General features: G+C 37.1%; 1 protein-coding gene across 2 annotated transcripts in view; it reads right to left on the reverse strand.

Moving 5' to 3' along the window:
- Positions 1–1,717: 1,717 nt before the first annotated feature.
- The window catches only part of akt3a (v-akt murine thymoma viral oncogene homolog 3a), a 179,187-nt gene continuing 155,217 nt past the window's right edge, over positions 1,718–25,687 (reverse strand). For both annotated transcript variants that reach the window (XM_007234678.4, XM_049481156.1), the window contains exons 9-14: positions 21,065–21,187; positions 20,395–20,523; positions 8,161–8,375; positions 7,087–7,174; positions 5,483–5,585; positions 1,718–3,866 (exon numbers count right to left, since the gene is read on the reverse strand). In XM_007234678.4, the coding sequence (XP_007234740.1) occupies positions 3,781–3,866; positions 5,483–5,585; positions 7,087–7,174; positions 8,161–8,375; positions 20,395–20,523; positions 21,065–21,187 (744 nt within the window). In that variant the 3' untranslated portion in view covers positions 1,718–3,780. The remainder of the gene's footprint in view (positions 3,867–5,482; positions 5,586–7,086; positions 7,175–8,160; positions 8,376–20,394; positions 20,524–21,064; positions 21,188–25,687) is intronic.

Consider the following 25,687-nt stretch of genomic DNA (forward strand, 5'->3'; position numbering starts at 1 on the left):
AAGCACTATTTAGAACATTTGAGCTTTTGCTCATCTTCTTTTCTCATAGTAATCTACTGTCTGATTTTTGGCCATATTTTGACCAGATACTTCTAAAGATTCAAAAATACAATGGGAATTATTTGAGGCTACATTCACATTAACAGACTGAAGTGCATTAAATCAGATTTTTGGCCATAATGTGACAAATAATTCTTATTTTTTTCATAGCGTCGCTGTCCAATAAAAAACACTTATCTCCATTTTTAAACACAAACTGTCCCTGACACTGTGCCAACATTTCTTGATGAACGGACCAATAGAAACTCTTCAAAATAACCTGAAATAAACTCTTTTTTACATTGACTTCCATTGAAAGTTTACAAGGTTTTTTCTGTTTCCAATAAAGTTGCTATTTTGGAGATAAGTGTTTTTCATTGGACAGCGACGATATATTGTTTTAGATTATCGTGTAGCATGTTAACAAATCACATCGAAAGCCAGTCAAGATAAAGTACGGCCTCCACATGGTAGGGTTAGTTTTAACAGTGTTATAATTTATTTAAATATTTAAGCATTTTTAATATAAATTATATAAACATTCTTTATGCACCAGGGATATATACTTAATATGTTTTCTAGCGTATTCATTTATTTGTATTTATATTTTTTGTACTTACATTGGAAAGAAGAATTGTATTGCATGCAATTTGTGCTTGTATTAATTTGCCAGATTTTTAGGACAACTGATTTTACCAGTGGGATAAGTGGTAACTTTGCTTTCACACACTTTTGCTTTTGCTGAGCTGTTTATAAAGGACAGGATGGTACTGGAAAAGGTTTTACAATTTAATTAGACATTGGTAATTAAATGATATCATATAACTTAATTAACCAAAAAGTGAGAGTTGTGCCCCATGCTCCCCCAGTACACCAGTGTCACCTAACCTAACCTCCACTACTACAGACAAAAGTGTCTGTACCCTAAAACAGCACAGAATCATTTCCTTTTATTTCTTTTTTATAAAGAGCAGAAAAATCCTGTGTGGGAATCGATCATATGCACTAGATGCCAAAAATACGGAACTACTTTAGTTTAGAGATGTTGTTTGTTGTTTTGTGTTTTTTTTAGTGATTGAGGAATGTACCGTATATTTTAAGGAATGACATTTTAAAGGAATTACTTCAGACTTGGTAAAACTCTGACCAGCACAGTTTACTCTGAAGCATTGCTTTATAACAGCGTGTCACTCAAACATGAGCTTTTCTATCGGCTCTAAATCTAAATCTCCTCAACTTCTACAACAAGCCTCATCTGACCGTATTACCATGTAAAATTTCACAGGAGTCATGTCTAAACGGTTTGTTTTGTCCACTAGTGAAAATTCTAATTTGTCTAGTTTAGATGCGAGAAAAAGTTTGAGCCTCACACTGTAGATTTAATGCATTTCTGCACTTCTTAGGCCAGACTGGACCACAAGAAATCAGGATACAGGAATGTGAGGATGTATGATGAAATCTGCTGCTACAGGACTGAACATACCAAAACAGAAGCTCAGCTCGGTTTAAGAGTCCGCTCCTGACACGACCAAAAATAAAGCAAAAACTGAACCGTACAGATCGACTCACTCTTACCACACTTCCAGATCCAGCTCTTCACCTCAGACAATGCCTTCCAGCTCGCTTAAAGTAACCGGCCCATGAGAGGAAGCCGTGGAAAAGGCCAGAACCAGCAGCGCCGTGGCCAGCCGTGGGAAATTGCCAGAAGAAAGCACATTGTTAAGTCTCACTAGACAGAGCTGCTCAGTGCCATGCTCTTGTATTTACATACGCTAGTGAAAGCCACACTTTCCCCACTGCCAGAGCATCGCAGCGGCTTTGTGTTTTTGAGAGGACCAGGTTGTGCAGCCCTTTGTATGGGGACAGAGGACACGATTCAGCAACACTCAAAACAACTCATTACGCAGAAAACGGGTGAAGGGGAAAACTGATAATAATTATAATAATAATAAATAAAAAAGCAGAGAAAGCAGCCATGCTACAATGGTGTGAAAGGGACTCTCACAAGCTGTTTTCACCATGACTTGTTCACAAAAATAAAGAAACAGACACCACAATTCCTAATAAAAAGGAAGAAGAAGAAAACAAAATAAAGTGAAGGCCTTTGCATTGCCCAATTTACATTCTTAAGCCATTTGTAGGTGCATTTGTGTCCAACGAGGAACATCCGGACAACACTTTTTTTTTAAAGACGAGGACAAACAGACAACAGACGAAAATAATAAATAAATGATCAGAACCCCGGTTTTATAAACCGTATTCCCTATTGTAAAACAACACGACAGTGCATCTGCCCTCCATCAGCTAAAGCAGGCTTTACTCAGCCCCAGCGGTTGCATTACTGACTACTCAGAGGAAGTGGAGTCAGAACATCTGTTTGGCTGTTTGAACAGGATGCTGATCCTTAAGCCCAATTAGAGAGTTTTCTTATGAGTGAGCCGGGAACTGTGCAGAGACTCCTCAGATCTCCTCAGATCCACTGATTATCAGTAACTATTAGAATTTCTCCATTAAATGGAATGACAGAAGATTTATCTCAGTGAATGATGGAATGATGTGTGGAACAGAAAGCCCTCGTACTTGGAATGAGGATCATGTGATCAGTAAGTGTGGGTCATATATATATATATATATATATATATATATATATATATATATATATGTGTGAATATATATATATATATAAGCGTACCTAAAGGTAATGTGAGAAAGAAATAAAGAATGTAAAAGGGAACAAAATGGAGAAACTAATGAAAGAAACAGAGAATGATGTAAATAAACAAAAAAAAATGAGACTGAGACCCTGTGAATGACAGAAAGAAAATAGGTAAAAAGTGAGAGAGAGAAAGTGAACCACAGAGACAGAGAGTGAGTGAGTGAGGGAGCTAGGGAAAAGGAGAGAGAGAAACAGAGAGAGAGAGAGAGAGAGGGAGAGCTGCAGTGCTGTCTGAATTGTAATATTATCAGTGGTGTTCCCTGGGCGACAGAGAGACTGAAATAAAGCTAATCCTGTTACTGAGTTGAGCACAGATGTGACCTGTCCAGCAGAGTGTGTGTGTGTGTGTGTGTGTGTGGGTACCCTGTGTGTGTATGTGTGTACAGAACTGGGGGACAGTCCACTGTACTAGATATTGAATACAGTATTATATAAGCAGCAGTTCAGTCTGAACGCTGATGTGAATCTGGAGCCATGCTGGTTCTCTGATCTGAAATGGAATAGTGTGAACAGTTTGAAAGGTGTGTGAAGGAGTGAAAGTTGTGTGAAGGAGTGAAAGGTGTGTGAAGGAGTGAAGGGTGTGTGAAGGAGTGAAGGGTGTGTGCAGCTTCAGTGCTTTTTGCTCCCACTGAAGGAGACATTTAAACATCACAAAGCAAAAAAAACAACAACAAAAAACTAATCCACACACAAAAGAAAATAAACAGCACAGTTCTTCCCCACCTGGCAGCCCACCCGAAGGGGCTGAAGCTGCCGGGGACGTTGTTTAAGCGGGCCGGACCCCGGGCCAGCCCAACGTGCAAAAACTAAATCTACCCCATTACCCTAAAACTCAACCCGGTCCCGTCCTGGTGCCCTCTGCTGCCTGCTGAGAGAGAGCGATGAGGGAGTACCCCGTGGAGGAGGAGGAGGAGGGGGAGGGGCTTAGGCTAAGTCTGAGTGTGGAGAAGCAGAGGACGCAGTAGTCCGTGTTCCAGTGGTAAAGCGTGAGGATGAGGATGAGGCAGTGCTGGCTGTGAGGGGCTTCACTCTCTCCCACTGGCCGAGTAAGAAAACTGAGGGAAGTGCGGCCGCCGCTCGTTATCCATACAGTCCATTCCGTCTTCATCAACTGCACAGGAAACACACACACAACAGCGCTGGGTCACATGACTTTACCAAAGTGCTCAGAGTAGACAGTCAAACACAACAGAAGTTTGGGCTTCACTGTCTAAATGTGCTGATTTTTTTCCTGTTAAATGTAAGCCAGTAGTTGGGAGGTGACAACAATTTAAATGGTATTAATGATATCAATGATATATCAATTGGATTTAAATTTGTTAATTTAACATGAAAATGTAACGAACAAAGTAAAGAACAACTAACAGACTGAAAGCAGAAAAACTCAAAAATGACATTAAATGACGTTAAATGAATCCCTGCTTAATGCTGACCGACAGATGCAATTTTTGAGCAGTTTTTTTCACTAATATTCAGTTTTACTATCACTTGGTTCTCCTGAAAAATGGTTAAAATACAGTCAACATTTCAATGTTTTAAAGATTCACTTAATGTTTTTGCTTTATTTCTTAATCTAGTTTTAAAGAAAAGAAAACTATTAAAGGACACATATGGAATTGCACAAATCTGACCTAAACCTGATCACCTGAGATGGTCATTTGAGGTGATTTGGGATGAGCTGGAGCTTCACTGCAGGAAGAAAAAGCAGCAGCTATTGTTCAGCACCTCCAGAAACTCCTTCAAGATGCTGAGAAAACTATTCCAGGTGACTCTCCCTCATGAAGACACAGATTAAAATACTAAAATGTGGCTACTAAGAAGAATATAAGTATAAAACATATTCTGGTTTATTTATTATTAATAATTCTGTTTCTGTATAGCTTTAATGCAGTCTTCAATATTAACATTTAATTTACAATGTAAAAAAAATCATAAAAAGAAAGAAAACACATTGAAGGAGATGTAGAAAAGGGTTTGTGCAAACTTTTGACTTGAACTGTATATGCCTTTACACGAGACCATCAAATATAATATTTCCAAAAATAAAAGATAAAAACATAAAATGTAGAAACATGTTGTATGTAAGTAAATAAAGAACAGCCAAATGCTTGATGTCTCCCTTTATAATCAGTTCTTGATTAGAACTTTAGCTGCCTCAGCTTCTCTTCAACAGACACACTAATACTAATACATACTAATCATAATTCTGTATGATTGTATGTTTTATGCAATGTGTTTATGTGTAATGTGTGTAAAGTGTGTAGCTGCACATTATAAATAAACAAACAGAATCATGTTACAACGAGTAATTAAAGTCTGCTTGGCAGTGAATTAGATCAAGCTGAGCTGCAAATAAATCCTTGCTCCTGATTTCAGCTTGCAGTTGTGATTTGTAATTAAGAGCTTTGAGAAGTGAGAGGAGGGTATATGATCAGAGCTGCTGTATAATGCGATTGCAGGAGTATAGCAGCATCCACATGGCAGCGCATGCCTGCACAGCTGTAAGCATGTGGAAAAAAGCAACAGCCACATTCATCAGACCATCGCAGCAGTTATTTATTCTCAGGTCTGAGAACAGCTTCCATCCCTATGGTCTGCATGTGTCAATACAGGCCGGTACACTACGGCAGGGGCAGTCAATATGCGTGTGTGTGTGTATATGTGTGTGTGTGTGTGTGTGCAGAAAAGAGAGAGCGCGAGGGATAACAATGTCAGGGGTGCGCTCACATTTTTCAGGGGGGGTTATTGTAATCGTCTGAGCCGTGAACTCCTCGTCGAAATATCTGGTATCCGTCTCTGACGACACCTGAGGCTTGAAGGGAGGTATCAGCTGAGGAAGGAAGTGAAGAACAGGAGAGCGATGAAAAACAGAGAACACCTGTTTTAGTGCAGGTGTAAGACAGCATGCAGTACGGGAAGCTGGAGGGCCCAATCTTACACCTCTGACTTTTACACAGCACCTGCTCTGCCAGTCATTGTGGTTATTGTGCCTTTGGGGGTGATTTCAGTTTTGGGGGGGAGCAGACAGCGTATCAGCGTATCTGACTAATGCAACAGAACCATTCACTGACAATCCACACAAGAACATTACAGTATATGCGATATAATATGTTTATTTAACAAATGAATGATGAATGTGGAATTACTATCATTTAATTAGGATTATTCCTTATTTTAACATTGTCTAATGTTATAATGGTGGGACAGATATGATGAAAATGGTCAAAACTAAATCTTACACCTCTTCCTTACAAGTTTAGTAGCATTTGGTTAAAAGTAACTTTTTTTTAAAGTAAAACTAATTTAACTTAAACGTAAAATTGCATGTGAATAAAATAAAAAAATGAAATATAGACATAATCTGCTCCTGCTAGAGTACAGTTCATTTCTACATAAACTACAGCAAAACTGATATACAGTACAGAAGAATAGATGACAGTTTTTTACACTTTTTTTCTTTGTTCAAGATTCTGCTACACTTATTTCCTTGGTTACACTACACCTAATTCTATGGTGAAAATACAGTTATATAGTGTTGTATTGCACCTATTTTATAGTAATCAAAATACCCATTTATAAAGTGACACTGGCATTATTATACTATATACCGTGGCTATTTATGTTTTAATAATAATAAAACATCCATTTCCAGAGGGACAAAGTGGGACAAAGTATTGATATTGCAATATATAGTTTCTTTTTTTTATTTGCTATACATTATCAATACATGGCGTCAAATATGGATATTTTTATTGAAACACAGGCGCTCCCCCAGACTCACCCCCCCCCAATTAAATGCACAGCTTTATTCCTCCACGTGGTGGCACTAATCAAATTAATAATATAAACCTGCATTTACGTATATTGGTTGTTAAATTTTGTGAAACTGACGCCAATAAATTCATAATTCCTGGTATTTGTTTATTCTATTGTGTATTTATAAATTACCAGTAATGATGCAATAATACAAGCATAAGTATATTCTCTAAAAATAATGGGAATTGCATTATTTGAACTTATTTACATGTAATTTACAAGAAATCTATTTTTTATTCATTATAAATTTCTATTTGGCACAAAATATGGACACAATGTAAAAAAAAAAAGAAATAAGATAAGATAAATAAGATTAAAAATATAAGATTAAAAAGAAATAAGATAAGATAAATAAGATTAAAAATATAAGATTAAAAAGAAATAAGATAAGGTTTTGATATGCAAGCATATGAAATCAATGATATGAGAAAAGCTAGAAATAGACAAATAGACAACTAGACAAATAGCAAAACGACTTTTTAAAGCATATGAAATTCTCAAAAATGTACTTTTACCTTTTTATCATAAACATCTTGCCAGTCGACTCCAACAAAGAAACTGTGTCGCATAATTTCTTTAGCATCATCTGGACCTCCGCCAAGTCTGTTACACACACAAAATAATAAAAAAAAAACAGCCTTTAGGAAGAGACGTCTGCTTTTTTTCTTAAAACTGCATATGTATCTGTGAACAGTGGGTGGTATGAGATTTATTTGGATTAAAAAGTAAAGTAAAAAAAAAACTACTGTATTCCCATCAGAACAGGAAACAGACAGTGAAGCTTTTTACACCTGACTTTATTATTTGTTCATACTGCTAAACATGGTTAATCTGTTCTATATTAAAACTAATAAAATCTGCAATATTGTGAAAAAATATATTTAAATATAATTATAATACACTTAAACTACATGCAAAATAATTAAAGAATACCTTTTTCCTTATACTTACATTTTTATCCACTTAATCTATATTTAAATATACTTTATTTGGCTGTGCTAATTTTGTACTGATGATGTACTTAATATTGTACAGTTAATGTATTTCATATAAAATATAATTTTACAAAACTATACTTTTACTCAATGTGTCCTAGACGCCTATATTTCTGTAATAAAACTGTACTTCAATTAAATTTGCAAGCAAAACCTTAACTTTGTGTTGCTTGTAAAAATGAAACCTGTCCTGATTAACTTTTTCTTAAAACTCTGTGATAAAACAGACTTAAACATTTTACTTCAGTTGTATGTATGTAAGTGTAAGTGTTTTTGATGTTCAGTTGGACAGCTCACAAATATACTTAAATTGTATTAAATAGTGGCAAAAATAACAATTAGTATACTCAGTAAATATTAAGTGCAAATTCTATTTAATTTTAATTACAAACAAGTAGTAATTAAGAACAAATTAGTGGTTCCAACATTATTTAAGTATACCTTTTTTCCAATGGTCAGGTTAAAAAATTACATTTATATTTTTCTAGATTGTAGTACATGCAGTATTCTGTTCAATTTCATGTTAGCAGTATCAGGATCGGTGAGGTTAAGTGTGTTGAGGTCGGTGTGTGTTGAGGTGGGTTCAGCTGGCACCTCTTGTTGGGGTCTTTGATTAGCAGGCCTGAAAGCAGAGATTTAGCATCAGCCGACAGCGTCCGCGGGAACTTGATGTCCTCCATGAGGATCAACTCAAACAACTTCTCATGGTCCTGATTGTAGAAGGGCAGCCTGCCACACATCATCTCATACATGACCACGCCCAGACCCCACCAGTCTACTGCCCGGCCATAATCATTATCTTCCAGCACCTGTTAACAAACACACACAAAAAAACACGCAATTATACCCATCTGTCTCGTCTGTAAGCAATTTTTTTAAATATATATATTGGCCCACATTGTAGGTCCACCTTGCTTGTGTACAACTGGAAACTGTAGTCAATTTACTGCCACAGTGTTTGTGTTACTGATCCTCTAGTTCTTGATCTAGAGGCCCACAGAACATCTTTCATAGAAGAGCTGCTCTGATCTTGGTCAGATATTTTGGTGGTGAGTGGGTGGTGGTACACCCTCAACTAGCAGTGGGTTGCATGAATAAAATACACACAGTATAATTCACATTTCTGACTGTTTTCAGCTGTTTATATTAAATCATTTTACATGTTCTAAGAAACACAATCTGTTTTAAAAAGTGTTTTAAAATGCTCACAGTCAAGAAAGTGGAATTTCCTGCTTTGAGACACAAGTAAAGGAAATGCTGTTCACATGCATTCCTGGACAAGCTGAGAGATACATCTCTTTGGTATCTAAAAGTGAACTGATGTGGACTGATTATACATTTCACATGAACACTATACTGCCTGCTTTACCAGAATTAGATGAGAAGCTCAAAAACAATAGAAAAGACAGACAACAGTTCTTCCTTTTACAGGTCCCAATGTCATCACAGTGAGAGCGTTTACATGTACTTAACTGATAACTGCAGAAAGTTATATTTTGGGTTATTTTGGGTAATCCGATCATAGCATAGCATAGACTCTGGGTCAGGCTTACAGTAATCAGATGTATACTTTTTATACTTCTTTACTTTTTTTACCTTATTGTGGTTTTCTCTTTTTTTTTTTTTTTGCTAAAGACAGATACATGCTTTTTTGAAGGAGCATAAACTGAAAAAATGAATTAGCTACTCTACAAATGTCAGTGTGTCTGTGCTCTTTGAGCATTCTGTAATCTGTGATTATTTGGTGACCAGTCAGGGATGGAATGGCCATTGGGAAGACTAGACCAGTTCCCTATTGGCCACTGAGTATCCTCAAGACAGCATGGAAGAAATATTAAAAACATGACAATATTTCAACACAGAGAAATGATAAAAACTCTACATTTCAGAGGGAGGAGCCACAGGCCCAAAGTACAGAAGGCTTAAGCTGAAAATCCAGAATACATGTCTGCTATCCCTAAGCCTCGCCTGCAGCCGAAAAAGGCTGCACTACTCAGCCGTTACATCCCTGAAGGCTGTTCCATTTTGTTGGATCTTTCAAACAGGGCTGCATCCGGAAACCCTAAAGAACGCGACGGATACGAGGGGAGGAGGGGAACAGAAGGAACGGGGAGAACAAGCAGTAATCGGGAAAATCGGGACAGCTGATCCACTTCAGCATCAAGAGATTTGACGTCTATAACTGATGAGTTTAGCCAATCATAGAGCTCCCTCGAAAGCACACCCCAAGGCAGAAGATTAGCCAATCAGAGTCACTGCACAGGTCCTGCCTACTTACAGTACATCTCTTTAAGGCTGGACCTATTCACTGAGATGTAAATATGAAAGCATTACAGTGTAATATATTGCCCCTCCTTGTCGTCATTTATCATTTCTGGTTGTATTCCTCCTGGAGAAGTGTTGGTCTACACCCCTGTTTCTCTTTTGCTTCTGTTGTCAAATAAAATACTTTTTTTTTTAGATCACTAAAAATGCTCCACTGACATGTAACAGGGAGAGTAACACCACTATTGCTGCATCTCTTGGCTCAACATGCCAGAAACTGCACTATGTAGTTTTGGGGAAGTGGGCAGCACAAGTTTCGTGAGAACTGCGGAATGTTGAACTACATTTATACCTGGTAACTTCATGTGATTTTAATGGTAAAAAAGTGAATGGTAGAGGAGTTCAGAAGTAAAAAGTAAAAAAAAAAAAAAAAAAATTAAGATTCCTGGCTTCTATGGAGGTGCACACACACTTTGTGCAATGTGGAAGAAGTGAGTAAAGATACAAAGTCACAATTCTATCTTACTAATACAGTCCAACATTTACCTGTACATTTAGCTCATCGTCCTGCACAGAGAACTTCAGCTCAGCATGCATGTAAACCTTACTTACTTACAATTACACTTATATAGCTTTTTGCCTTTCTAGGCACCCAAGGACACACCAGTAAGAAGAGACAGCCAATTGTGAACAGCGTACTCTTCACCAGAAACAACCGTCCACCTGTAGAACTGCATTGGCAACTGAGGACTTGACCCAGCACATGCATATTTGGCCATGCATGCATACATACATGCATATTTATGCCCACCCATACATACACCAGTTTTTCTGATCTTTAAGGAGAAAAGGTTCTCCAGGGAAGGAAACCCATGTAGACATAGAAACTAGAGACATGAACCCAGGACCCCAGCGCTGGGAGGCAAATGTTCAGACTGTTTTTTTTTCAAAATGATTTACACTTGGTTGACATGTGAATCTCCAGTCAGATCAGACAGAAATCTGATTAATGTGTCGGACATAATTTGTACAATAATTATGACTATTGCCAGGCATTAATTGCTAGTGTTCCTAGTTTTGTGACTAGTTGTTGAGTTTCAGTCGTTTTTGGAGCTTGTACACATTCAATTTTATGTGGCTTGAAATTGTACAGAAATAAAACAGATAAATCAGATATTGTCAAGTAGTTGACTATTTTTGGTACAATGTTTATTATGAGCTGACAGGAAAGCAACACTGCTGTACTTGATACACTTGCACCAGTGCAATATACACACATACACACACTATCATATGTACCCTACCATCTTTGTTCTATTGTATGTATTCAGTCTGCACACTTTTATAGTAAATGGTAGGTGAGGTAGGTGGAGCTGCTGTTGTTGTCAGGGAGTGGAAACACTGTTTATCTGATATAAAAGCAGATCTCTGCACAATGTGATAAAAAAATAAAACAACTTGTCCTGCATTCCAACAAGAACCAGCTTTTGTTTCTTATGGCAAATTTAATCCACTGCACACACAGACACAAACCCACACACACACACACACAAGCACGCACAGCTGAGTGATTACTGTTAATGAATGCATAATGACAGGAAGCTGCAGGTACTGGTTACAGTACTTCACAGACCCGTTCAAAACACATTACATCTGTGAAAGAGCCAAAAAGCTGCTCGCTGATAAAAGCTGCTGAAGTGTCCGCTGTGCTCACAGCCTGGGTCAGTGGTCACTCCATCTGAACGTGCTGGAAGCTGCAGACAGCGGCACAAACCTCCACACCGCTGGATCAAAGCTCTGCTGATGGGCCAGTATCCCAGTATCCATCACTCACACACACACACACACACACACACACCTTGTTGGTTTGGGGTGGCGAGGCAGGCGTAGGACAGAGAGGCTGCTCTTCAGAGGGAGCTTCCTGATTAATATGTCTGACTAATGACAAGCCTGGCTGGCTGGGAGCCAGTTAAGCATATGCTGCGAGTCGAGTGATAATGATGTCTCTTCTCTGATCTTTAAGAACAGGTAGACCCGTGCGAGTCAACATCGGCCTCCGTCTCTCGCAGGCTGATTAGGGGAGCAGGACGTGCTCGTGCGCTCTGGCACTCAATGTAGAGCCACAGCCTTCTGGGCGACATCTGACAAACACAACTCCAAATGTAATTATGCACAAAACTGCAGCCGCTTCCTCGAGTTCTCCCACAAGCTGCACAATGTAATATCAATTATTCTCACTAATAGAATGACTTACTAAATATATTATATTTAAACTGTACACATACACAGATATCTGCACAAAGGCATTCTTAAAAATATTCTGGAAAATATTCAGTTTCTGAATTCTGAAAAAAAACATTTAGTTTCTGCATTTTGGAAAATATTATGTTTATGAATTCTGGAAAAAATGTAGTTTCTGCATTCTGGAAAATATTCAGTTTCTGCATTCTGGAAAATATTTTGTTTCTGCGTTTTTGCAAATATTCTATTTATAAATTCTGGAAAATATTTTGCTTCTTATTTCTGGAAAATATTCTGTTTTTGAATTCTGGAAAATATTTAGTTTCTAAAATCTGGAAAAAATTTAGTTTTTGGAGATCATTCCATTTTGGATTCTTGATAATAAATAGTTTTGAAGAAAAATTAAAAGCTGGAAACTAGTTTTACAAGAAGGTTATCAGTTTCTGGAAAAGATGTAGTTTCTTGAAAAATACGCACAGACACTACTAACACTATTAAAAGGGTGTCAGCACACACCTGAAGCAGAGAGCAGCTACCTCAGCATCCGAGGAGCAAAGGTAGCTCTGATGTGACTGTCGACGTGCTTCTCCTGCCCTCACTTCCTGCCCATCAAGGGAATTTAACCAATAACCTTCCGGTCCCAACCCTGCTTCACTGACCATTAGGCCACTGTATACCAACAATTACTTAAGAGAAGCAGTGTCCATCAAATAAAACAATACAGTAAATATAATGGCAAAAGACAGGCTTCCATTTCAGCATAGTGGAGAACACCACTGTCACACAGAATACAGCTTCTGTACTAGTGATGGATGGAAATAATTATAATTTTCCACTATCACTGCAGAGTCTATTCGCTAAGTTCTAATAAACAGCAAAATAAACTATCAGGAAAAAGTTCTCACCAGAAATATTTAAGATAGTAATATTAATACATTCTATATGCCTGATTGGAAACGACTGTCATTAAATCATAGGTTTGAGTTGGTCCCATAATGGTTGACAGTGATATAATTATCACCAAATATCTTTTTTTTTTTTATATGCACATCTGTCCAGCATGGACATCCAGTGCTGGGCTATTAATCTGGTTTGCTCTGGTCTGTTATGAGTTTATCCAGAGGTGCAAGTGTCCTCACTAACCTAATCTTTAGTGCGGCCTGGGGCATACGTCCTCTCTAAGCTAATCTTCAGTGTAGTCTGCATATAGAGCCGTAAGTACTTTGTAGTTTTTTTTTTAAATACCCTTAATTAACTTCCAATGATATATTTTATTAACGAAAACTGTCTTACTAGTAGAACTTATCTTTATTGACACTTATATTACATATGCTTAAAGCTGCAAAATATGACATTTTTAATGTAAAACTAAGAAAACATATACATTTTAAACTGGTGTCATCTGTGAGCATTTACACATTCACCTCTAAACTTGTTTTACATTTTGACACTTGTGTCAAATCACATCAAATAATATATATGTATATATACATATATATATATATATATGTATATATACAGCTCTGGAAAAAAATAGGTTTCAGTTTCTGAATCAGTTTCTCTGATTTCGCTATTTATAGGTATATGTTTGAGTAAAATGAACATTGTTGTTTTATTCTATAAATTACAGACAACATTTCTCCCAAAACCAAATAAAAATATTGTAATTTAAATAATTTATTTGCAGAAAATGAGAAATGGTTAAAATAACAGAAAATATTCAAAGCTTTCAGACTCCACCAGTCTTACACACTGCTTTGGAATAAATTAATGCCACTCCTGGTGAAACAGTTCAGCTTGGTTTGTTGGCTTGTAATCATCCATCTTTTTCTTGATTATAATCCAGAGGCTTTCAACTTGGTAAAATCTAAGAAACGTATTGTTTTTAAGTGAGACAGATCAAGCTTTTAGTTATGGTTTACACAGGAATCACACTGTATCACTATTTAAATCTATGTGTAAATGAAAAGCATGAAGACTGCTGTGTGTGTGTGTGTGCACACGCATGTTTGTAGGGAGGAACGGGGCTGTTTGTCCCGGGAGCGTGTGTGAGCAGCTCGGCTGCAGGCAGGGATGCGATTAATACACACAGAGCCAGTTGGGGTCCCCCCTGTTCCAGAGCCGCAGGCGGGGAGGAGGTGGAACAGGCCCCCGCTCGGACGGCCATGTGGCACGGCTGCTGCGCCCAGGACCGGGCCCTTGGCAAGGCCGGCTGCAGAGGGAGCGGACAGAGAGCCTGCGGCTCCACCAGCACAGCTCCCCAGCAGGGCAGTGGAACACACAGCCTCCATCAGCTTATCCCATCTTGGCCGGGCAACCATCTCTTTCTCTCTCTCTCACACACACTCACATGCACACACACTCACATATGCACACACTATGTGAGAAAGAAAACACCACCACAATTATCCTGCATTCATCTACATAGTCTCTTTTCAATATTTAGCCATTGAAGACAAATGACAAGACAAAAAATATAATATCACAATGTAATACCATAATGCACTACAAAAAGACCCGATATTATTATCTTTGGGAAATAAATGATTTAAGATGGACGACAAACAATAAAAAATAATAACTTAAATGTCAAATCTGCTACACAGCCAATATATATATAAATATTGCCCATAATGTTCTAATAATTACTGACCTATGGCTGTGGCATCACAAGAAAACAGATTCATATCAGGCTTATGATTAAGGGAAAATTTGGCAGCTTGACAAAACAAAGCACATCACTTTTATTTTTTCACATTTACTTTCAAAGCCTTATAAATCTGTATCTGCATATTCATCACTGGTTAAAATTCTCTGATTCTGATTCTGATGTAAAGGAGATCTGCGTAAGCGCAGCTACCCGAACAATACAGAAAAATGATTCAGGTATTTATTACAATTTAAAATGTTTTGAAACAGTTAATTGACCCCTAGTTTAGACTATTTTGGTCTCTTCCCATTCATAGAGATTAGAGCCTGACCTTGTTTAACTAGAGAAAATTATTGCCTGGCGGAATTACAAAGATTGCAGCAGAGTGAGACACATGAAAACTGTTCTGACTGTTTATATTTATGATGTTTTCAAGATGAAATTGACTAAAATCTGAAATTTGAAAAGATCGAATTTGACCTGTTCACACAGCCCATAAGTCACTTAAGCTTAGTAACGTGAACACAGCATTAACAACATTACGCTGCGACTGTGTTTGATGCATTTCTGCTGCATTTCACTGTATTTTCTAAATCTGAAGTGTTTATATGAATCCTCTAGAGGTTGTGCTCCTGCATTTGAACACATATATTAAAGGCATATAACCATACATAAACTAAATATGCCTTTGCAGTTTCATTCACGAATGTTTATGCTTCAGGCTACATGTGGACAATGAATCACATACATAGCCTGTTTTAGTGTGTTGTCATTTTTTTTCAATTGTACTAAAAATGATGCAATTTTACTCAGTAAAACTTTAGTCACATTTCTTTGTGATGCATAAACATTTAAAACAATTAAGATGCAGGAGACATCTTAACCGGCTTGAGCTCAGTCAGATGAAACAAACTGTCATTAATGGAGCACAATGCAGAGTGAAGCTGACGTGACTCATTCACTCTCATTTACACACTCGAGAAGATCCAACGAAGGCCAAAATATTTCAGTTAGTAAAACTCTTCAATTTTTTTTTCCACTTTTGTAACCCTAAAGAAAAAAGAAATCTTCTTCTACTCATCCTCCACTCTTTCTCTCTTTCTCTCTCTTTCTCTCTCTCTCTCTGCCTCTCTCTTTAATCCCCCTCTACTTTGCATCTCTGGAACTTGGCTCGCTGGCTCAGGCTGTGCTCTGTTATTTTTACACCAGTACGGCAGTATAGATTTCCAGGTTTCCCAGCCACCTTCTTCCAACCTCCCCCATCTGCCACCATCTGCCTCTGTTTAGCGTCTACTTTTTTGTGCAATCACATACTCTTGTGAAAAATAACCAACACTCAAATCATCTCCTGGCACAGCGGCCAGGCTGAGCAAAACAAAATGCCGCGCCAAATTGTCTTCTGTACTTTTTCGAGTAGAATCTATACCCCCTCCTCCCCATCTCCACACACACACACACATCACCACCACCAGCAGCACCAGCGCCACTACCTCCTCCTCCACCTTCCTCTCCCTCTGCCACCCCCTGCCCATTCTCCCTCTCATCTGCATAAATATGGATTTAGTCGCTGCACTCAGGGCACTCTGGGCAACCTGTGCACGGCTGGGTGAGGAGAAAGACCTGAGAGTGCAGACTACTGTTCCAGAGACGTGGAGGAAGCGCAGCAGATCAGCGTGATTCACCGAGGAGCCGCTCAGCACGAGGGCTGCACCCAACCGAGGCGTCTGAAATTCTATTATTAGCTCAAAGACAAACTTACAAGCAGCTTTTTTGCGAGTTGTGAGTTGTGTGTGTCTTTAAACTCGATTTTCAATCAGACCAAATATCTTTCAATCAAGACTAACACATTAAAACTCAATAGATCACAATGATCAATTCTGTTGCATTGTCCCAAAAATAACTGTGATAAAATATACTACTGTATTTTCACAGTAGTATACTACTGTATTTTCACTAGTATATATTTAAAAAAAGCAAATGCACACTTTTAAAGTGCAACAAGGTTTTATAATCATTCTGAAATGGTGTCAATCGATTAAAATAACAGATAGAGTAGAATTCTGTGATAAATCTCAATTAATCATGATTTATCATACTTGTTCTTTCTTAAGACTAAGCTTTAGATAATGTGTATTTAAATGTGAATAATAGAATCAGTGTTAAAAATCACTTAGATATGTATTATTGGTGCCTTAAACAAAAAAAATAATAATTTGTATTAATCACAACAATATTCTGTGACTAAATTATGGATAAAATTTTGATTATTTGCTGGTATTTAACTGTATAAAAAAAAAGGGGGACAGTAATAACGGTGTAGATTTGATGCTATTTAAAGTAGAATATTGTAAAGTGCAGCTTTAAAAGAGGAAACGTACCATCAGCCATATGTGTGTGTGTGTTTGTGTGTGCATGACCACATGAGAGAAAAAGAGAGAATGAGTGTGTGAGAGAGAGAGAGAGAGAGAGAGAGAGAAAGAGAGCACAAACTTAAGCATAAATAAAAAGTAATCTATCTTCTGAACTTAACAGCAAGCACTGTTGTGTTTTATCACTAAATTAAGTTGCTGATGCTTCACCAGGCTCTGTCAATTTTGTCACACGATTAATTTGCGCAAAAAAAATGAACAAGGTAAAGTTTCCAGATTGACTGCATGGTTTCATGAGTTTATGTTGACAGCCCTAAAAAATACTTAATACTAAATACTTAAAACTAAACATAAATCAAATAAAAGGACTGTGTTTAAGCAGAGCTGACATACCAGTACAACCAGGTTAATATATCAACCCACAGACTCTTGCTAAAAAATGAATGGTAGATAATATCAGGGTCAGAAAAAATAATTGAGGTTTTGTAAATCATGTAATAATCGTGACCTATATTGGCCTATAACTTAGATACTATATAACAAGACCTTCTTCTGAAGGGTTTCTGGGAGCCCAGTCAAATTCTCATATACAACATCTACAGCCCAAGAGTATGCTCTGTACTGGTTCTGGTAATTCCTGCTTTTTCACAAATTAAATTGCTTTTAGTGTTCAGTGTTTTGTGTTTGATATGCTTTCTATCTGTACACTCATATGTATATGTATGTATGTTTGTATGTATGTTTATGTGAGTGTGTGTGTGTGTGTCAGAGATGTGAGTGGACAGTCCTGGACTGCACACGCATGCTGAGTCACAGCACTGTCATGGAAGCAGCTGATCTGTTGTGAAAACGAGGAATCGCTGCTGTCAAATTGTACACCTCCCTACTCGTCCATTACAGTAAACAGATATCACTGCAATTATGTATCGAGCTATTTACACTATTTACACCTAATTTAGGCTCTTATAATAATGACTATAAGTGATCTGTATGCTCATAAACATGAAGAAACATAATCACGAGCCAGTCATCTAGACATCCATAAAAAAAAAAAAAAACACGGCTAACTAATGATTAAATGAAAGCAGTAACTAATTTTAGTTCAGCTTATTGTTGCTTTAATTTTAGTCAATCATTTTACTCATTTCGAAAGCACAGCATTGCTCTTTTTATATATTTTTATATAGATTTTCTGATGAATGGACAAATAGAAATGTTGGAAAACATTAAAAAATTAACAGTTTGGAACACTTGACCACTAAACTTTCAGAGATCAATAAATGCTTCATGGAATATTATCAAAATTGCTCTAAGAGCACTTTCAGATTCCAAAATGATTTAGATTTATATATTTTTTAACCTATTTATTAATCAATATACAAATTCTACTGCTGTACTAATCAATATTGTTTTTTCACTGACTATTCTAACTATTTTGTGTTTTTGACACTAAAAATAACTATAAAAATAAAAAATATATATTTCTATGACTATTTATGTATAATTTTTTTTATGATATCATTCTGAACATTTTAAGCAATTCAGGCCATTATTTTACAACAAAAAATCAACCATTTATCTGAAATGGAGTATTGATATTTTGACTTGTATATACATATAAATGCAATATATATTTTATCACTATGGTAATGTGCACTTCATCACCTGCAAATAAATTTTGAATCAATGTAAAAAAAAAAAAAAGATTAAAATGCTTTACAGGCTGTTAATTATAATCCGTTCTCTCAGTAGAAATATTACTTTAAACCTGAGGTGATAAGAGACGCAGCATAGCATTACTGTTAAGTTGACGGCTTGACACAGCGCTCCTGGATTCTTGCTCTTTAAGCGCTAAACTGAACAGCAGTTGTAGTGCAGATCACTCTCCTGAGAAGTTCCTGCATCCTGCATCCCAAACTGCACACTTTAATACTTTACTTACTACAATAATTAATACGTTTCTATTAGTAGTACGTAGGGGTGGGCGATATGGCTCTAAAATAATATCACGATATTTCAGGGTATTTTTGTGATAACGATATACTTGGCGATATAGGAAAACTAAAATAATTCATTCATTTCAGGAACATAGTATAATAGTATAACAGAATAATCATAATGTGGCAAAATAAATAATATAGCATAAAATAATATAATGCAGCAAATAATATTGCAGAATATTTAGTGCATGCATATAAACTGCAAACTAAAACAATTAAACAATAAATACACCTAAAGCTTCACAGTAAATAATAGACTACTTTTAAGACAGAACAGCTCTATTATCACGATATGGATTTTTAATATCATGATATTTCTGTGTCACGATATATTGTATACGATACAATATTGCCCACCCCTAATAGTACACTACTGTAAACATACTATTTATTGTAGTATTCACAGCCATCTTTCCAATGTGTTGAAGCAAGTTATGTACGGTGGCTTGGCAAACGTATTCATACTCCTTGAACTCACATTTCAAACTTACATGTATTTTATTGAGCTTTTAAGTGATCAGACCAACACAAAGTAGCACATCATTGTGAAGTGGAACGAAAATGATACAGGGTTTTTAAAAGTGTCATTTATTCTCAGTATAAATATAAACACCTGTTCTGTTCTGTTCTGTATAGGCCTCAGTGGTTTGTTAGAAAACACTAGTGAACAAACAGCATCATGAAGACCAAGGAGCTCACCAGACAGCTCAGAGATAAAGTTGTGGAGAAGAATTCTAAAGTGGGGTTAGAATATAAAAACCCATCCCAAGCTTTGAGCATCCCAAGGAGTACTGTTCTATTCATCATCCAAAAATGCAGCGAAAGGTGGCTCTACTAAATATTGATATAGGGGGGCTAAATACTTTTGCATGTTAGACTTTTCAGATTTTTATATGATTAAAATCCTTCTGATTCTACTTCACTTCAATTATGTGCTGCTTTGTGTTGGTCTATCACTTAAAATCTCAATAAAATACATTAACGTTTGTGGTTGTACAGTGAGAAAACATGAATAAGCTCAAGGGGTATGAATACTTTTGAAAGCCACTGTAAATCATCGTACAAATCTAACATATCAGTATCATTATAAATATTACAGTAATTCAAAAACTCTTTGAAAACATCACTGAATGGTACAACCGTTCCCACCATTACACTTGCAATGGAAAGCACAAGGTTTTTCACTATTCCTTCAGAACTATTATTCCTTAAGGCATCCTGTATCTCATTGGACTGAGTGGTAGAGTGTATTGTGCTGTATATTTAGCTGTAAAGCAGAGATACGGAGGAGAGATGGAGTTACCTCAGGAGCCAGGTACTCTGGCGTTCCACAGAAGGTCTTCATGGTTGCAGCATCAGTGATTCCTTCTTTACAAAGCCCAAAGTCTGTGATTTTAATGTGTCCGTCCTTATCGAGCATGAGGTTCTCCAACTGAAGAGAGAGAAAAGAGGTAAAAAAAGAAGTAAAAAAAAAGAAAAGAAAAAAAGAGTTTGTTAGAGAATTTAGAGAATATGATTTTTCTTTTATTAACTTTAGATATAGATTTATCACTTCTGATTCACCGTTGTATAAGAGAACATGTTGACGGTCTGGATGAATAAAGCATTTCCTGCATCTACATTTCTTATGGCATGGCAGGGAAGAGGAACTTCCAGCTATTCAACCTTTCAATTTTAATGGCGAAGCCTTTTTTCAAGTTTCTTGGCGCCTCCACTGCCGGCTCCGTCCAAGGCTGCGAGCAAAACACTGTGTCATCTTCCACAGCCGCCAGAGTTTGATATCGCCCAAAAAAAGAGCTTCAAACTCTAGAGCTTTTAATTACATTTTCCATGTCCCGTGCCACATGCCAGAATAAAAGCAGTGCACGGGAACTGAACCGGCTTTCCAGAACGGAGCGGTGTGATTGCCTGCCTCTTTCCTCTTTCTCTTTTTGGAATTTACTTATTTATTTATATATTTATTGGCTGTTTACCTTGAGATCCCGGTACACTATCTTGGCGGAGTGCAGGTAGTCGAGGGCGGAGACGATCTCGGCGCCGTAGAAGCGCGTGCGGTCCTCCGAGAACACCCGTTCTCTCGACAAATGGAAAAACAGCTGCAGGATAAACAGCAGGGACAGGATTGCAATAATTACTGATTTATTGGAGGAAATTAACACAACACAAACTGCCTCCCATCGCCATATTGAGATGATAGATGGCGGGGCCCTTGGAGGACGCCCTGCGAACCCAGACAGCAGCTGGCGCATCATCCCCGGCTTTCCAGAGAGAGGCCGGCGCGGCCTGTTAAATCAGCATTTTAATCAATACACCAATCTTGTTAAAGGCAGCGCTAGCGCGCTCACAGGCTAACGTCCCATCAAAGTGGCAGGAGCACACCTTCCCTCACAATCATCCCCCTCCCTCCTTTTTTTTCCTCTTTTTTTTTAAGGAGTATTCCCTGCTCTCCTGTCACTTCCCCCAGTCAGATGTCAAGGGTTTCTGTCAAACTGCTTGGCCCTGGTTCTTGCTCAAGCTCGTCTTCGAACAATTACCCAGGAGCCTGGCTGGGAGTCTTTGCTGTTTAATTGCTGTGGAAGGGGGTTGAATATGGCTGTCCGGGGAGTGCTAACAGGGCCCGCTGATCAGCCGGGGAAAGAGGGAGTGGAGCGGTGCGGAGTGGAGCGGCGTGGGCGAGGACAGGTGCGCCTTCATCAGCGCACTGGCAGCTGTGAATGCGGCAGGGCTGAAAGGGGGACAGACTGCGCTGGGCTGGTGGCGTGGAGGTGAGGCGCTCTGGCTGGACCAGGCTGGGGGAGCAGGTGACACTACAAGCTGAGGGAATGAGAGCGAGATTGCCGCCTCCCTGATTAAACAGCACCGCTGATGCTGGAATTTCATTTATCAAAGACCGAGCACTAGAAGATGCTAGCCCTGAGCTCTGACTTCTGCCAATAAAGTCACAGACCCGAAACTTTCTCCAGGAGGAGCAGATTAAAAACAAGATTTTTCAAGAAAAACGGTTTTCAACAGCCAAGGTCAAAGTTTTTCAACAGCCACCATAAACTGCAATGTTAAACTTTAAGAAAACACAGATAATCAACAGTAAAAGTTATTTTTCCTTAGTTTTTCACATGCAGATTTAGTGAAAAGTCCACAATTGTGTTTAAAAGCAGAGAAGGATATGCTTTTTGCTTTATGATATGACATTTTTAACCCGTTATTCCAAAATATAATATGTTTGGAAACCTCTGGTCAAATGATACAGCTAAATGATACAGTAAAATAAACATTGTTGTTTTATTCCATAAATTACGGACAATAAAAATCTTGTCATTTAGAGCATTTATTTGCAGAAAATTAGAAATGGCTGAAATAACAAAACAGATGCAGAACTTTAAGACCTCGAATGATGCAAAGAAAACAAGTTCATATTCATAAAGTTTTAAAAGTTCAGAAATCAATATTTGGTGGAATAACCCTGTTTTTTTTTATCACAGTTTTCATGCATCTTGGCATTTTCTCCTCCACCAGTCTTACACACTGCTTTTGGATGACTTTATGCCACTCCTGGTGCATCGATTCAAGCAGTTCAGCTTGGTTTGATGGCTTGTGATAATCATTTTGGTAAAATCAAAGAATCTCTTCATTTTTTTTCGTGGTCTCTTTATTTTTTTTCCAGAGCTGTATGTCTGATGATCTCTTATTTCATCATCTTCTACAGAGAAGATGCACTATTTGCACTACCATGGACTATTCTTTTTTGTCATTATCAAGTTCTTTCGGCATTCTGAAGGCAGCAAAATGTCGATATATCAAATCCTGTAGAGAAGAAGTTGTTTTAACAACTGATTATTTATTTTTTTTGAATTTCTGAACTTTTTCTGAGCTGCTTTTAAAGCCACAACATTTTTAATATAAAAGACATGGAATCCCCACCTGTACACTGACTAGATACATCTGCACCTTAAACTTATAAACCTTTAACTCATATAGCTCATATACATGGGGTTAAGGCCAGTAAAGTAAAGGGATGGTATAGTGCTTTTGCTAAAGTAAAGCCACTTATTTTCCCCTCAGTAATCATGAATGTCTTCACTAGAGTGCATACAATTATTATTTCTATTATTTTTACACGTCAAATATATACAATAATAAATGTTTTATCAAAGAAATAAAGACAATACCCTTTCATTTATGTTTAGAATAACTGCTTATTTGTGGAATCTAACATAAAAAGAAATAAAAACATAAACTGTCACACACGCCAAAGTAAAGGCTTTTAAAATATGTTTTTAAATGTTTTTTTTTTCTTCTTCTGTTAATTAATGTCAAATTATTTTTCACTTAGAAAGAACAAAACAACGTCTAATTTCAGCAGATATGTCCAAATTAAACATTAAACTGCACATAATTCTATTTAAGAACTGACTAATCTTACTATTCCTACAGAATGACAAAACACAAGATATTACTCTATACTTCTAAAGGAAGGCACACAAAAATTAAATTAAAAATATATTTAGTTACACTACATGGGCAAAAGTACTGGGACAGCTAAAATAAAAGATATTAGCCTGCTTTTGTTGGAGTAACTGTCTCTACTCTCCAGGAAAGACTTTCTACTAAATTTTGGAGCTTTGGATTGCTATGATTATCTGACTAGAGAACATGAGTGAGGTCAGGATGTTGGATGATCACCACCTCATCTCATCTCATCTCATCTCACCTTATCCATTAACTCCTCAACTCCTCTCAAATGTTATGGAATAAGAGTCATCCTTCCAGAGAACACAGTTCCTCAGCTCCAGAGTTCAATGTTGTGGCGCTTTATAGCCCTTTAGCTCATGCTTGTCTTTAGGCATGGTGCCAATAGCTTCATGATTATCTGCTTCAGAGGGTTATATTTTATGTGCTATTGCGATCTACAGGTCATAGAGAATGCATTTACACATCAATGTCAGCAATGGGCGCAACTTACAGTAGCTAAATTCATTCTTTAAAAGGGTGTCCACAAATATTTGGACACATAAGAGAAATCTCTTTTTGAGAGAAGTTATTCATAAAAAAGACATTAACATAAAAATGATGTATATCATACCACAGTTAGTTCCGACCCTGCAATGTGATTGGCTGAGAGGCGTTTTAGGAGTGACATTATTAGCCGATAATGCACTGTAACCGAAGCTCTCCTTGTATTACTAGCAACGAAGCAGCAATGGAACTATTTTAACTTGTGGAGTGTTTATAATCAAACAGATCGTATATTCCCCTCCTCGTAAAATTAAAATCTTTTAAAAAACAGCGATAATGGAACTGTAGTATAAGCGCGTATAAGGTTCGTGCTATAGTGTGTAATATTGGCACTGCTGTGCTGCGGTCGTAGATCAGCACAGCAGTGCCAATATTACACATAATAGCACGAACCTCGAGTGTTATAGCACTCCTTCTCTTGTATTATTGCTTATATATACTGTATGAATGTAAGCAGTGTTCATTTTAACAAGCGATTTAGATTTAGTTTTAGTCGTTTGACTACACTGTATAATAGTTTTAGTCACGTTAGTCAATAAGTTATTATTTTTAGTTAACGAAAACAAAACTTTTTTTTCTAATTTTAGTCAAATATATTTTAGTCAAATAAAAAGTATTACATGATTACATGAAGGTTTGGTACATTTAAATTATGCTAACATTAAAGGCAACTGACCTATAAAAATAGTTAAATAAAGCCAAGTTTCTGAAATGATACACTTCTACTGCAGTACAGATTTATACTAACACAACTGGCTTTCTGCAGGCTAGCCTTTCATTACTTTACAACCGTATTCCTGAAACTCCTCTAAAAATTTAACCCCACTAACTTGATAATACCTTTCTTCAGAGTCAATCTTCAGCAAATTCAGTGAGTAGCAGAGCTAACTAACCACACACAACACCAGGCGCTGCAGAAGAGCAGCAGCTGCAGCCGTCAGAAAGCTAAAGAACTCTTATGGGTAATCACAGACTGGCTCAGCTGGAGTTGATTCAGAGTGTTAGATTATTGTTGTTATTATGAATTAATAATGTGGTTATATATATTTTAACAGTAAATATAACCTGTTTTAAGCAGTAAAATCAGGAATAAAGTGTGTCACCTTTTTTTTATTTTGATTAAATATTCATTTAATTTAGTTCTCGTCTTGTTTTCACCATGAAAAATAGGTTGTGAAGATTTTTTTTTTGTCATAGTTTTCATTTACGAAATGAACACTGGGTGTTACATAAATAATGTTTTCATTATTGCAGTATAATATAGCAATAATAACAGCAAACTCAAACTGCATTATATTCATGCAGCAACAGAGGGAGCTCTTTACACTTCAGACTGTGTTCATGTTACATAACCAGGCTGGAGGTAGAGTGAGGCATACCGAGGTACACAGAAAACCTAGAGTAACCCTTTTTAGTACAGCCAACTGAACTGCTAAAAAAAAAACCTTAAAGGAAGTTTATGGTTGTTTTTGTTCTGTTATCTCTTCGGGTTGGCTAGAGGAGGACCAGTTCTTTTTACTGAGTCTTGGTTTCTTTAAGGGTTTCTTCCTCTTAGTATAAGAACGTTTTGTCACTGTTGCCAC

This window comes from Astyanax mexicanus, chromosome 7 (assembly GCF_023375975.1).
Source record: "Astyanax mexicanus isolate ESR-SI-001 chromosome 7, AstMex3_surface, whole genome shotgun sequence".
NCBI classification, from domain to species: domain Eukaryota; kingdom Metazoa; phylum Chordata; class Actinopteri; order Characiformes; family Acestrorhamphidae; genus Astyanax; species Astyanax mexicanus.